Genomic DNA, 12,691 nt, shown 5'->3' with positions numbered 1-12,691 from the left:
ATTTGCATTGATCTGTATGTTGCAGGATACTTTTGTCACAAATACACTTTTTCATGCCTTGGTAACTGACAATTCTAAATTTATGCAATAGATCGCGAACCAAATCTGCAGCAACAGTACAGACAGAACGGTGTCTGGAAGACTTGGTTGCTCCGGATTTAATAATCAAATAATGTGGAAGCTATCCCCTTTCCGCTCGTTATTTCATCTCCCTATTCGCAGCGGATTGACCCGAGGTTCTCGAGGTTTCATGAACTCAACGGTGCTTAGGGGTGAAAACGCGGTACATGATACCAGTTCGTGCAGTCCTCTATCAGATTCTTTGAATTGGACTATAACCTGATAAAATAACAGAGTTGAATACGCATGGTCGGGACGAGCTATTCAGATATACCTCTGGACGGTGGTTGATCAATGAGAAACATCAGCTTGACCAGCGTTTTGTGGAATTCAGCATTGACATGCTATGCTCCCGTGCTGCTGCTATATTTGGACCTAAAACGAAATGTGTGCGGGTTGTCAAGATCGAGGGAAATTCTAACAAGGCCTTTCTTCTTACAATGGATGATGGGAACGAAGTGATAGCGAAGATCCCCTGTCCCAATGCTGGAGCTCCATTCCTAACAACAGCCTCCGAGGTAGCAACATTGAGGTTTTGTAAGCTTTCCACCGATACTATTCTTTTTGATATACTTATATCGTGGTGAATAGTGCGATCTCGCATATCAATTCGAGTACCCGAAGTATATGCCTGGGACTCAGACTCATCAAACCCGGTGGGAGCAGAATATATCATTATGGAAAAGATCTGTGGAGTTGCTCTTGCAGAGATATGGGAGTCAATGAATTCATTGCAACGCTACGAGATAATTAACCAAATTGTGAAAATGGAAACAGAATTTAGGAGCTTAAAATTACCAGCATACGGCAGACTCTTCCTGCGAGATTCCCTACCACCCGAATACCATCATTATCCACTCCCCTCGGATTTGGACCCAGATGGCTTGTTCTGCATTGGCCCATCGAACAGTCCACTTTTGTGTCATAATAAGCCTACAGATGTATCAAAATCTATTGTTGGGCCATGTGAGTCTAAAATTCTATAATTCTAACGCGACGAATATTCTGTTATCTAATATTGTTAAGGGGATACGATTTCGGATTTTGCGCTATCTATACCATAGAAAGAACTAGCCCTGATTGCTATGGAGAGGGATAGAATTCAATCTCTTCTTAACCGGTTCGATACTCACCAGTCTGTCGACGAGTATTCTGATCTATTACAAAAGGCGACACAGGTACTTCCCTACCTATCAAAGGACCTAGAGGTGCTTAAATGGTCAGATCCAGTCATCTGGCATAACGACCTCCATTTCGGGAATATATATATTTCTCCTAACGATCCGACTATAATTCAAGGCGTGATTGACTGGCAGTCAATTGAAGCAAGCCCACTATTTACGCAGGTGCAGTTTCCTGAGTTCCTCCGGCCACCAAAAAGTTACTGCCCGGGAACGGAGATACCCGAATTACCAGATAATTTTGACGCCTTAGACCCTGAGGAGAAAGAGACCGCTAAGGTAGAGCATGCTCTAGCTACTCAGTCGAAGTACTATGAAATGTACTGCCTTGGGTACAATATACCTGCATATAATGCGATGAAACTGGATCGACGGCTATGGGAACCTTTTGTTTGTTGCGAACTTCCCCCAACAGGATTCTTAGTTCCACTACGAAACTCTCTTATTCGGATTTTCCAAGACTGGAATCTCCTTGGATTTTCGGGTAGCTGTCCGTTTGAATTTACTAAGGAAGACTTAAAAAAGCACAACAAGCAAGTCCAACGAACGCTATGAGGATAACTGTTATTTGTTAGATATTATCAAAGGCCAACTTCGCACCGATGACAACGGCTGGGTCCCAATCGAGAGGTGGGAGGCAACAAACAAGATGAACGAGTATCTTTTTGATACTTACATGAAGACCATGAGCGAAGAGACGTCACCGGAGATGGCGAACAAGGCTTGGCCCATTCCTAATGTGTGATGGGCTGTCTGGGCACCTTCATGTCAACGAGAAAGGCTATGCCGCCCATTAGGTGCTTAGGTAACTAAGATTCTAAGCCTCTAGCTTTCTTATGAAGATGGTTACTCCGTACTCTCCCTAGCATAACTATCTAGATAGTTATATGATACATCCCTATCGCCGACTCCTACTCCTTATACCTAGTCAACTGCAGAAACACCTGCATCAATAAGCTGCTGTAGTAGCCGGCGTGCCGTTATCATAATGGATCGAATTTCCCTCCAATCATAGGTAATAGGAAGGCCGGTTGCAAGGAGAGAGTTGCTCTTCGCAATTGCAGTAAATACCTTGGTGTTTCCAACGGCGACAATAACTCTGTTCATCCTGATGTTTCATCCCCTCAACGCAACGACTCTTCTTCCAGAGACACGCCTTTAGCTGACATGGCCTCCAAACGCAAGGCAGACGACCCCAAGCAGGACGACCCCATGGATAAGCTGCGTCAGAAGCTCCGTCGAATGAAAGAGGCCCGCTCCTAACGCGTCTCGTTGCCTCCCAAGTCAGACCCCCCAGCTCTGCTCCAGCCCGACGATCACAAGGGCAATCGCGTCGCCAAGGGTCCAGCGTATCCTCATGTCTTCGACACTCTGACCAACCGCATTATCGATGACTATCAACGCAGTGCTGTCGACGACTACACCTTCGCCCAACGCATTCTTCAGGCCGGCATGTACACCGAAGTATATTATAATGATCTTATCAAACATATGGCCGACAGGATTGCTCACCAACAGAGAGTCGCGGGCTCAAGCTGTACCACCGACACGACAGGATATATCTCTCAGTTGGGAGGTAGGTCAAGACGATATGCCAGCTGCCAATGCGTTCGGTAACTCGAAATGGGCCGACTCGTTGAGATAGTTTCCTGCCAAGTAACCTGGTCGAGGGAATGTTGTAGCCCTTATGCAAGTTCAGGTATACCAGGTCGCCCGGCGCGAAGGATTGTGTTGCGGTCATAAAGATAGGTAGTGCCTTAGAGGGTAGTAGTAATAACTTGGCTGCTTTTGCCTCTGGTATGGTGATTTGTTACAAAGTAGATAGAAAGGTGAGAAAGGGGCGAATTCGCGCTAGATAGAATAGTAGGATATTGCCTACTGCTGGTAGACAAACTCTGAGAATGATAACTAGGTAGCTAGCGATGCTAGAGGTCTTGTTATATTCGTAGATAGTAATAAGCTGGCGATTGTAGATAAAGATACTACGGGAAAGGTTGCCAGTATTATTAGTATCAAGGCTTGATAGCTCTGTGCCTCAGACAGCCTCAATATAAACTGCTGCCCAGTGAGAGAGTCTGCGGCGTCAACCCTGCAGGTGAAGTCCTGTCTGCTGGGCAATACCTTTTGGAGTAGTGACAAGGGCGTTCGTATCTGGAATCCGAACATGAGAGCGTGTGGTGAGTGTTAGCATTTACTCCGCTGGTATCTTGTGAGGCGAACGCTATCAGAAGAACACGGCAAACAGCCGGTTGAATCCATGCTTCCTTAACACAGCAGTGGAGGATAAGCGGAATTAGTATAGATACTCGGGTATTTCTCGAGCTGGTAAGACTCCAGGTGGGTAATCGGAGCTAGTTAGGGTACGTATCTTCCCTTTTGGCCCAGCAGTTTGACGGAACTTTTCTCCCCACTCATTTCCAGTACTCCTTCATAAGGTACCTGGATGAGCTGGGGGTAGTCGAGTGTAGACTGTCCAAGAGTTGACGGAGCTTGCTGCTGTGCGTACGCGGTCACAAATGGGGCAATATTTTGTATCCATCGCATGTCCCAATGCATCCTATGAGCATCTTCCAGTAGAGGTCCGGAATTTTCGGATAGTCAACTCCTCTTCTAGAAAGGGATAGCTATATGGTCTTCCCGGTGTATCCAGAGAGAGGAAGCTCTCCCCTTTCATAGAAGGCACATCATCTCGTGCAATATATAATATCAGCTATATGAAATTGTAATAGGCGGGTCTGGGAGCCGATCACTGTCTGCGACTAGGGAAGTGCTGTGCGCTAGAGGATAATCTTCCACAAGGATGAATTGTGGTAAACTTGCGGCACTTGATTTTGACGAAGATGGAGGCCTCTAAACTCCACATGCTACATTATGCCCTTATATACTTAATTGTAGCCGTGAATTGCGGAGTCGTCACTTTGAATCTTCACCAGTTATTGAAGTGACAGTGAAGATAGGGTTCGGGGCCGTAAACTCTAATTTGAGTGGAGACATAGTCACATGATGAATATTATTACGTAATCATAAACGGATAATTTAATATCCGTGTATCAGTCACCTGACTAGAGCTTTGACCCGTTGGCCTACCAACTGATAGGAGCAAGCAGAAAAGGCACGACCGAAAGCTCGGGGCTGCAAACATCAAGAAAACAAATTGGTGCATCCACTATAGAATCAACGGCAATACAGAGTGACCGATAGGACGTGGGAAGCGCGATTGTCCACGATATACCAACCACCATGTCCGCCGTGTCCCCGATATCGTTGCAAAGCTCACGACCGTAAGTTGTCTTACTGGAAGCTACCGCCAACCCAAAAAGCATTTTACTGGTCAAAATGCAGTATTTGCGCGGACCATGCCATTTCTGATATTTACTGACATATCTTTACTTCAGACCTATCATACCCGAATCATTCTCCGCAAACCAACCAAAGACCATCAGACTATATCCTCTATCAAACTACACATTCGGCACCAAGGAGACGCAACCTGAGGAAGACCCCTCAGTGCTCGCGCGCCTAAAGCGTTTAGAAGAGCACTATGAGCAGTATGGAATGCGCCGTACTTGTGAGGGCGTACTAGTGTGTCACGAACATAACCATCCACATGTTCTCATGCTACAAATTGCAAATGCTTTCTTCAAATTGTAAGCATTTAACCCGAGTCATGGCATTCTGTGATTGAGCTTGCTGACAGCTTTTCATAATAGGCCTGGCGACTACCTACAACATTCGGATGACGAGATCGAGGGGTTCAAGGCGAGGTTAAATGAAAGACTTGCGCCGGTTGGGTCACAATTCACTGGCGAAGGTGTCAATGAAGATTGGGAAGTCGGTGACACTCTGGCACAATGGTGGCGGCCAAACTTCGAGACATTTATGTACCCTTTCCTACCGGGGCATGTTACTCGACCGAAGGAGTGTAAAAAGTTATATTTTCTCCAGCTTCCCAAAAAGAGTATGCCACACCTCATTTTGAGCGCATGAATTTCAGGATTTGAGATAAGACCACAACACTAACGCTCCCTATAGAGGTTCTCTCGGTCCCCAAGAACATGAAATTACTTGCGGTACCTCTCTTCGAATTATACGACAACACCGCACGTTATGGGCCCCAGCTTTCAGCAATACCTCACCTATTATCTCGGTATAACTTTGAGTTTGTTGATGAGAACGATAATGTTGTGGCTGTTACTCCTGGCCACCAGACTAGCAATGGAATACATCCAAAGAGCAAAGTGTTGGCAGGTGGAGAAGACACAGCGAATGGACAAGACATCGGGATGGATGAATTCGCTCCAGGTGACCAGGAGTAATTTGGTTATTTCTTTGTTTATTTAGTTCCATTTGCTGGTAGATTTCTAGCCTGGGCCGCTCATGCGCTTGTTTTATTTCTTTTTTTCTTTTCATTTTTTTTTTTTTTTTTTTCAAAATTACTATATTGACGGTTTCTTCTTTTTCATGGGATGGTTCGAACAAATATGGAGAATTTAACCGTTAAGTTTAGAATTATCAAATTATTAGTGAAGGCTATTGTCCTCGCATCTCCATGATTTCCAATCGTGTCGGTCAAATATAACCCAGTATATATTCTACTCAAGTTGTTTGGTTAGCGTTTATATCACTTCGGTGTTGGTGTTACCAGCAGATGAAATTAAGCGCTAAGCCGAGGCTGAAGAGACATTTATTCCTTGGTGACGTCGTTCCTGGTTCCGCAATCACCAACAACACTACACTTTGTATAATGCAATAATTACACCAGCTATCATATACTCTGCTGTCTGTGGCTCTATGGGCCTTACTCTTAAATCGCCAGCTTAGATTTATACCCACTGAACTCGGGCACGCAGCATGCTTCTCATCGGCTTAACTGGCTCGATAGCGACCGGCAAATCGACCGTATCGTCCCTCCTCTCCTCTTCCCCCTACAACATCCCCATAATCGATGCAGATGTGCTGGCCCGAAAAGTTGTCGAGCCTGGGACTGCCGGGTATCGTGCTATAGTCGACTACTTTGGACCTACAACTCCTGATCTGCTACTCCCCGAGGAACAACCCGGTAAAGGGCGGCCCTTAAACAGACCAGTCCTTGGCAGACGAGTATTTGGCGACTCTCCAGAGCGAAAAAAGGACCGATCTGTCCTTAATGGAATTGTGCATCCTGCTGTGAGATGGGAGATGTATCGAGCCTTACTTTGGTACTACTTACATGGACACTGGGCTGTCGTTTTGGATGTTCCTCTTCTTTTCGAGAGTGGATTGGATGCTCTTTGCGGGACTGTTATTGTTGTTGGAGTCAAAGACCCAGCTGTTCAGATGCAGAGACTGCGTGCCAGGGATCTTCATCTTAGTGCTGAAGATGCAGAGAATCGTGTGAGGAGTCAAGGAGACGTACAGGGAAAAATTGAGAGGGCAGAGTTCAGAGGAACCGAGAATGCAAGAGGTGTTATTGTCTGGAATGATGGAGATAAGTCGGAGTTGGAAGTCGAGGTTAGGCGAGCAATTGCCCATATCAATTCCACAAGCCCGCAGTGGTGGGCGTGGGTGTTACTACTGGTTCCTCCGTTAGGGGTTGGAGTAGCTGCATGGAACCTGGCCAGAAATTATAGGGAGAAGGCAAGGTGGGAAGAGAAGCAGCGGAGCGACAAGGCAAAGCTGTAATGGAAACAGCAAGTTCTATATATTCTCTAAGTCATATGTAATACATAGCGCAGTTTGTGACAGTAGTAACAACTGGGTATCGTTAAAATAGAAGAACATTTATGATGCCAAACAATCCATGATGCTGCCAACGTTTAAAATACGCTCAAAATAGATTTAGTTGGTCAGAAAATTCATATATTTCCCAAGGGAGAAAGGAAGTGACTTATTATCGATTCTTCCAATTCTTCCCTTTACTTGATGCATTCCCGCTGATGCCTCCTGATGATATTCTGCCTATTTTAACGGCACGACTAAGATTGACTTTCTTTGCGCTGCTTCCAGCATTTGAGTCTGTTTTAGGCGTTTCTGACGGTTCAGGAGTCTAAGGAAGTCTGCGTAAGCTGCTAACTCCAAAATCCAGAATTTGACTAAGTCCAAAAAATATTTGGGGCACTCACCTCTGTTTGGCATTTCTTCTTGAAACCCCCATAGCTTTTCCTCCCTGTATACGTAGTTTCAATGCTATCATTTTCTTCGTCTTTTATTTTGCCTATTGAATTTCGGGGTGTTGCGAACTTTAAAGCCCCAGGAGGGTATTCTAACACCCATTGAGTTTCTCCCGCATCCGCGGCTTGTCGTGCTATAGCCGCTGACCTTTTACTATCCTCGGCTCGAATTGCAGCTGATATCGCTTCCATATCAGAGCTGTTCGATAGTGCTATGGAAGATTCGGAGGGTGAATCTTCAGCAAGTTTTCGTCGCTTTGAGCTTGGGGAAGATATATCTTCGGCGCGCTTGCGGCCTGAGGGAGATCCTGAGGGTGATTGAGCTGGGGTTGAGTTATTGCTAGCTCCGGAAGCGGCTGCTCGTTGCATAAACTAGTTGAGAATGTTAGAATCAATTCTGGAAGAAGTTATAGAACAGTACAAACCTTCATTGTGAGCAGCCTCGAGGACATACCCTTTGGTTGCGACATGGTTACAGATTCTATAGTTAGTAACAGTCGCCTAGTGCAGATATATCGATTGGATATTCCTAAAGAGCCCTTGAACACTATTAAAGTGTATGATTATTATTTCTCGGAGCAGTGTCCTTTCTCTTCGCCATTTCTATTTATTTGAGATCTTGATGCCGAAGCGCGATAAATAAATTTTAATATTCTGCCAAGCGTCGTCGCTTGCGCGCTTAACTAGTTAAAGCGGCAACACTCAAACCAGCCGACCTCTCATATCGAAACAAATCAAATCCACCCATCTTCAACAACTGCGAGGACAGCTTGCATCCGGACCGCTAGAATGTTGTCGTCTACACGATCACGACTGTGCCTTTTCGCGGCGCAGTCGTCCCGTTACGCTCAGCGAGCCACATACACCTCGACGGTCCCTCTTTTGAGCGAAAATACTATTCCCACGAACAACCCAAACCCCCCGAAGCCGGTTACGAGCATATCCGAGACCAATGCCAGAGAGCCTGCATCAATGCAAGAGACAGTTGAGCAGGCGCAGAAGCAACTATCCATGCAAGCCCCAAACCGAGCAACTACTTGGGCGAAGAGCCAGCAAGAGCGGTCCAAGGCCATGGCTGGTCCACGATTCGAACAGACAATCATCGATTTCCAGGTCAGTCAATTGATTATGGGCGTTTTCCGGAGATATAGATGGAATAATTAAGAGATTCTGTGTCAATTGGGTACTCTACGTGTCGTTTTGGTGGATTGTGAACTAATTAGTGATAAAAATACAGCCTCAACCGTATGCCGCCATTGATCTAATCCACAAACAGCCCGTACGATGGACAAAGGAGAGAGTCGTATCGTGTGACGGCGGTGGTGGCCCACTCGGTCATCCCAGGATTTACATCAACACTGACAAACCCCAAATATGTCCTTGCGAATACTGTGGCCTCCCTTTCGTGAGTGACTCATCCGAATATTCAAGGCCATGTCTATTTAATTACATTTAATTACGTTTAACTGACACGTATAACTCTATAGGCAAATGAACACCACCGTGCAGTCCTCGAGGCTCAGCCAAGAACCTCATACCCACTTGAGGCTATTGGGGATGCTGCTGAGATCAACGAAACGCAACGTATTACTCCATCTGGCTTTGAGCAACGATAGGTTTAATTCATAGTGTGACCATTTCATATTACTGTTTCACAAATCAAGTTTCTGTATTCATTATGTACATCTCACCAATGTATCTTTGGTTTCATTTAGATTATTCTTGTGAATACAAAGGTTAGAGCAACCTCAGCCCACGGATATCCCAGAATGTCAAGTGTAGACACAAGCATAAATTGTCATGATTCAATATGGTTCTTTAATATGAAGCCATTGGTCGGCATAGATGGCAGTCACTATTGTTACAGCTGCGACTTAACCCAGTTAGGCTTTCTCCTCTCTCGGAATGCAGCAAGGCCTGGAAAGAACACCAGGTTAGCGAAGAAATGAACAAATGGAGACGTACGGAAGAATTCTGCCTTACCCTCAGCCAAATTCTCGCCGCCATAAAGCTTTCTGTCATACTGAGCCCTGATGTTTGCGACAGCAACTTCCACGTTTCCTGTTTCCCAAGCTTCTCTAAGCCCAGCCTTGGTGATGATAAGAGCATCAGGGCTAAGTTGAGAAATCTCTCTAGCAAGCTCCAATGTCTCTTCGATCAATGACTCATGAGTTTTGGATATACGGTTCACGAACTGCCACGCTTTCCCTTCCTCGGGAGAGACTACTCGGCCTGTCATGGCAATCTCAGATGCAATCTGAAGGCCGACGATACGCATCAAACGTGCTAATCCACCAGCAGCAGCATAGACACCACGTTTCGCTTCAGGTAGAGAGAACCGAGCCTTTGGTGACGCAACAACCATGTCACTGATCAAGAACGATTAGTATAGATCGGCTATCGGTAGGGTACTAGGCTGGTAAACATGCCAATTTAAGCAAATCTCAAAGCCGCCGCCAAACGCAAACCCGTTAACTGCGGCAATGATAGGTTTCTTTCCTCTCCTCTGGCTAATACCTGCGAATCCTGACCGGGGATGGCCGGTCAAATACGGCTCTGGGGGCGGGTTTATTGCATTTTGTTCAATTTCTATGAGGTCTTGTCCGGCACAGAATGCCTTGTCACCTGCCCCAGTGATGATAGCAACTTGCATGGAACCTTCATTTTCAAACCAAGTCCAAAGTTTCTCAAAGTCCCAATGGCCCTGAAATGGGATGGAGTTCATATGTCTGGGACGATTTATAGTTGCTAGTAGTACCCCTTGTTCTGGGTAGGAAAGGGTGTAAAAGGGGGACTCTGGGGGACTGGAGGAGAACGACATAGCTGGAGGTATATTTGTCCGCTGCTTATGAAGCAAGTTGCTTATATAGAGATAGTCTGTGGAGTATATCGCCACCAGACACTGAGCATAGATGTCTGGGTATGTTCTAGCTAGAATGTTGCTGTTGTTGTTCGTCTAGATAACCAGCCAGCGAAGGTCCGTTCGTGCTACTCTCGGCAATTCTTCGGCTCTTTTCCAGCAGGCCGAGGCCCGCTTACATAATCACACCGACACCAACGCTCTTTTGCGACTTTTGTTCGCTTTTTGCGGCATTCAACGACACGATCATCGCAAGGAGTCGAAGAAGACGAGAACAAGCAGCCCCTTCTGCAATGCCCTGTCCAGATGCAAGGTGACGGGAAGACTGGAGAGCTACCCACAGCTGGGGAGCTAGAAAAGTGGTTACTTCTTATGACGTCATACCATTCCTCTTGATATAGAGGAAGTAAACAATCCGGCCCTTGGTGATACTACGTATCAGCTCGGCGGAAAAGATACACAATGTTATGGCCCTTTCGAGTACCCGGTATCATGCCGTACTCATCAGAAGACAAGTGGATGGCAAACCCTCCATACGGGCGCGGGCCAGAGAACGGACCGTTTGGCGAAGTGCAATGGAGAGCGCGTTGTCAATGCCAGCGGGTCGAATATGAAATAAGTCGAAGAGAGCCGCTGGACTCCAAATTTTGCCACTGTAATGGCTGCCAGACATTACACGGTTAGCATACTTAGTTACTGGAGTCTGTGTTTGCTGTTAGTCACTGTGTTTCTAACAATTGCTCAAGGAGCGCCGTTTCAATGGGCGGCCATCTTCCACAAGGACGATGTCCAGTTCGTGCGCGGTCATGATTCTCTATATTTCTATAACAGCTCTACCATGGAGCCAGTGCATAGCCTCCCGTGCAAGATCTCCTGTTCGAACTGCCATTCCTTAATTATGGACGAAGGGAGACATGTCCTGCTCCTTTACCCGGAGCTGATCAAACATGACACCGGGCCAGACCGTCAGAAACTAAAGGAAATCTTCTATCCCAAGTATGACCCCGGCTGATTACGGATTGAAGGGTATCGTGACGCTGGCTAGATGCTGACTCCGGTCTTCCTATGTCGCATATGTTCTATTCGCAGCGAGTAGTTGATATTCCCGACGGAAAGCCGAAGTGGACAGGAATCAACGGTTCGAGTGAGTTGATGGAAGGCGAGCCGTAGTAGACTTGAATCTTCTTTCTGTAGTTAATCCTGTAGCACCCAAAAAGCATCATCACCGGCCTCTTCTCTTCGAAGCTGATAACCAATTCTTCTCTCCTACCGATCGCATATATAACGCCCCCAAAGACTAATATTTTACTTATCGACTCTATTTTTATGTATTTTTATTTGGTTATTTATAGTTAACTGGTAGTTTAGCTAGCCGCCGCCCCGCATTCATGACGTCGTGGTCGCAAACCACATCAAATCGAGCTTCGTGGCTTCACATCTTCCTCATCCTCATCTTCATCCTCGCTTTCTTCCCGGACCTCTTCATCACCGTTCCTTACCTCATCTACCAACTGCTCTCCTCGTCCTCACAGCCGCGCGCGCCTCCTCAACCAGAGCTCCCGCCGTGCTCAGCTATCTGCACACCTGCAATACCCACCATGTCTTGGTTCCAGAAAAGGATCACTCTCCCCAGCCGTTCGCGAGGATCATATCTTGTCACAGACCATATAGTATCTCAGATCCCGGAGATTTCTTCCTACAAGACCGGCATACTTCACCTCTTTGTCCAACACACAAGCTGTGCTCTGAGTCTGAACGAGAACTATGACTCAGACGTGCGGGAGGATATGAGCGACGCTTTGGATAGAATCGCACCTGAAGACCACAAGGGATCTTTGTACCGTCACAGCGCAGAGGGGCCAGATGACATGCCGGTAGGGAGAGTTTCTAATATACTGGAGTGATTTGCAATGACAGAGCTAACCGCTTGTGCTCTTCTATTTCAGGCCCACGTCAAATCCTCTCTGATCGGTGCATCTGTCACAATTCCAATTACGAACGGGCGGCTGGCTACAGGAATGTGGCAGGGAATATGGTACCTGGAATTCCGCACCAGTAAGCATATCCGGAATGTTGTGGCTACGATCCAAGGAGAAAAGGCGTGACTGGAAGGAGACACACAACCCCAGCCCACTCTGTAGCCCGGAGCATAGATAACAGGCAGTTCATTGGTTAGAAGGCTGCGTTGGAAGTTTGGACCGACAGATACCAGACAAAGAGCCTGTAGCAGGCAGCGCAAGAGACTCGAAAGTGATAATTATTACTTCTACTAAATATAAGCGCTTAGAATATAGCTGCCTATAAAATAGTCTGTACCTGGCTCCAATCACATTACATCACAGAACATTTTATCCTTCCCCGCTCAACTCCAGACATGCCCA

General features: G+C 46.4%; 7 protein-coding genes across 7 annotated transcripts; 5 read left to right on the top strand and 2 right to left on the bottom strand.

Moving 5' to 3' along the window:
- Positions 1–172: 172 nt before the first annotated feature.
- On the top strand, positions 173–2,046 carry TERG_04395 (uncharacterized protein; the record flags this gene model as incomplete). Its single annotated transcript, XM_047748246.1, has 5 exons — positions 173–296; positions 355–657; positions 712–1,086; positions 1,195–1,791; positions 1,877–2,046. The coding sequence occupies 5 exons, from the start codon at positions 173–175 to the stop codon at positions 2,044–2,046; spliced, it is 1,569 nt and encodes a 522-aa protein (XP_047604223.1).
- Positions 2,047–4,541: 2,495 nt separating this feature from the next.
- Positions 4,542–5,617, top strand: TERG_04393 (uncharacterized protein; the record flags this gene model as incomplete). Its single annotated transcript, XM_003235289.1, has 4 exons — positions 4,542–4,582; positions 4,697–4,948; positions 5,012–5,259; positions 5,334–5,617. 4 exons carry the CDS (start codon positions 4,542–4,544, stop codon positions 5,615–5,617), a joined length of 825 nt encoding a protein of 274 aa, XP_003235337.1.
- A 535-nt stretch (positions 5,618–6,152) lies between these two features.
- On the top strand, positions 6,153–6,962 carry TERG_04392 (dephospho-CoA kinase; the record flags this gene model as incomplete). The annotated part of the gene is made up of 1 exon (XM_003235288.1): positions 6,153–6,962. One exon carries the CDS (start codon positions 6,153–6,155, stop codon positions 6,960–6,962), a length of 810 nt encoding a protein of 269 aa, XP_003235336.1.
- Positions 6,963–7,372: 410 nt separating this feature from the next.
- Positions 7,373–7,819, bottom strand: TERG_04391 (uncharacterized protein; the record flags this gene model as incomplete). Its single annotated transcript, XM_003235287.2, has 1 exon — positions 7,373–7,819. The coding sequence occupies one exon, from the start codon at positions 7,817–7,819 to the stop codon at positions 7,373–7,375; it is 447 nt and encodes a 148-aa protein (XP_003235335.2).
- Positions 7,820–8,239: 420 nt separating this feature from the next.
- TERG_04390 (uncharacterized protein) lies at positions 8,240–9,066 on the top strand (the record flags this gene model as incomplete). The annotated part of the gene is made up of 3 exons (XM_003235286.1): positions 8,240–8,563; positions 8,688–8,855; positions 8,938–9,066. 3 exons carry the CDS (start codon positions 8,240–8,242, stop codon positions 9,064–9,066), a joined length of 621 nt encoding a protein of 206 aa, XP_003235334.1.
- A 245-nt stretch (positions 9,067–9,311) lies between these two features.
- TERG_04389 (uncharacterized protein) lies at positions 9,312–11,329 on the bottom strand (the record flags this gene model as incomplete). Its single annotated transcript, XM_047748245.1, has 3 exons — positions 9,880–11,329; positions 9,434–9,819; positions 9,312–9,367 (listed from the first exon to the last, which is right to left on the bottom strand). Exons 1-3 carry the CDS (start codon positions 10,269–10,271, stop codon positions 9,312–9,314), a joined length of 834 nt encoding a protein of 277 aa, XP_047604222.1. The 5' UTR covers positions 10,272–11,329.
- Positions 11,330–11,698: 369 nt separating this feature from the next.
- Positions 11,699–12,415, top strand: TERG_04387 (secondary thiamine-phosphate synthase enzyme; the record flags this gene model as incomplete). The annotated part of the gene is made up of 2 exons (XM_003235283.2): positions 11,699–12,184; positions 12,257–12,415. 2 exons carry the CDS (start codon positions 11,699–11,701, stop codon positions 12,413–12,415), a joined length of 645 nt encoding a protein of 214 aa, XP_003235331.2.
- Between the last annotated feature and the right edge of the window lie 276 nt (positions 12,416–12,691).

The sequence above is a fragment of the Trichophyton rubrum genome (assembly GCF_000151425.1).
Source record: "Trichophyton rubrum CBS 118892 genomic scaffold supercont2.4, whole genome shotgun sequence".
Taxonomy (NCBI): domain Eukaryota; kingdom Fungi; phylum Ascomycota; class Eurotiomycetes; order Onygenales; family Arthrodermataceae; genus Trichophyton; species Trichophyton rubrum.
This window is presented reverse-complemented; position numbering and strand designations above follow the sequence as displayed.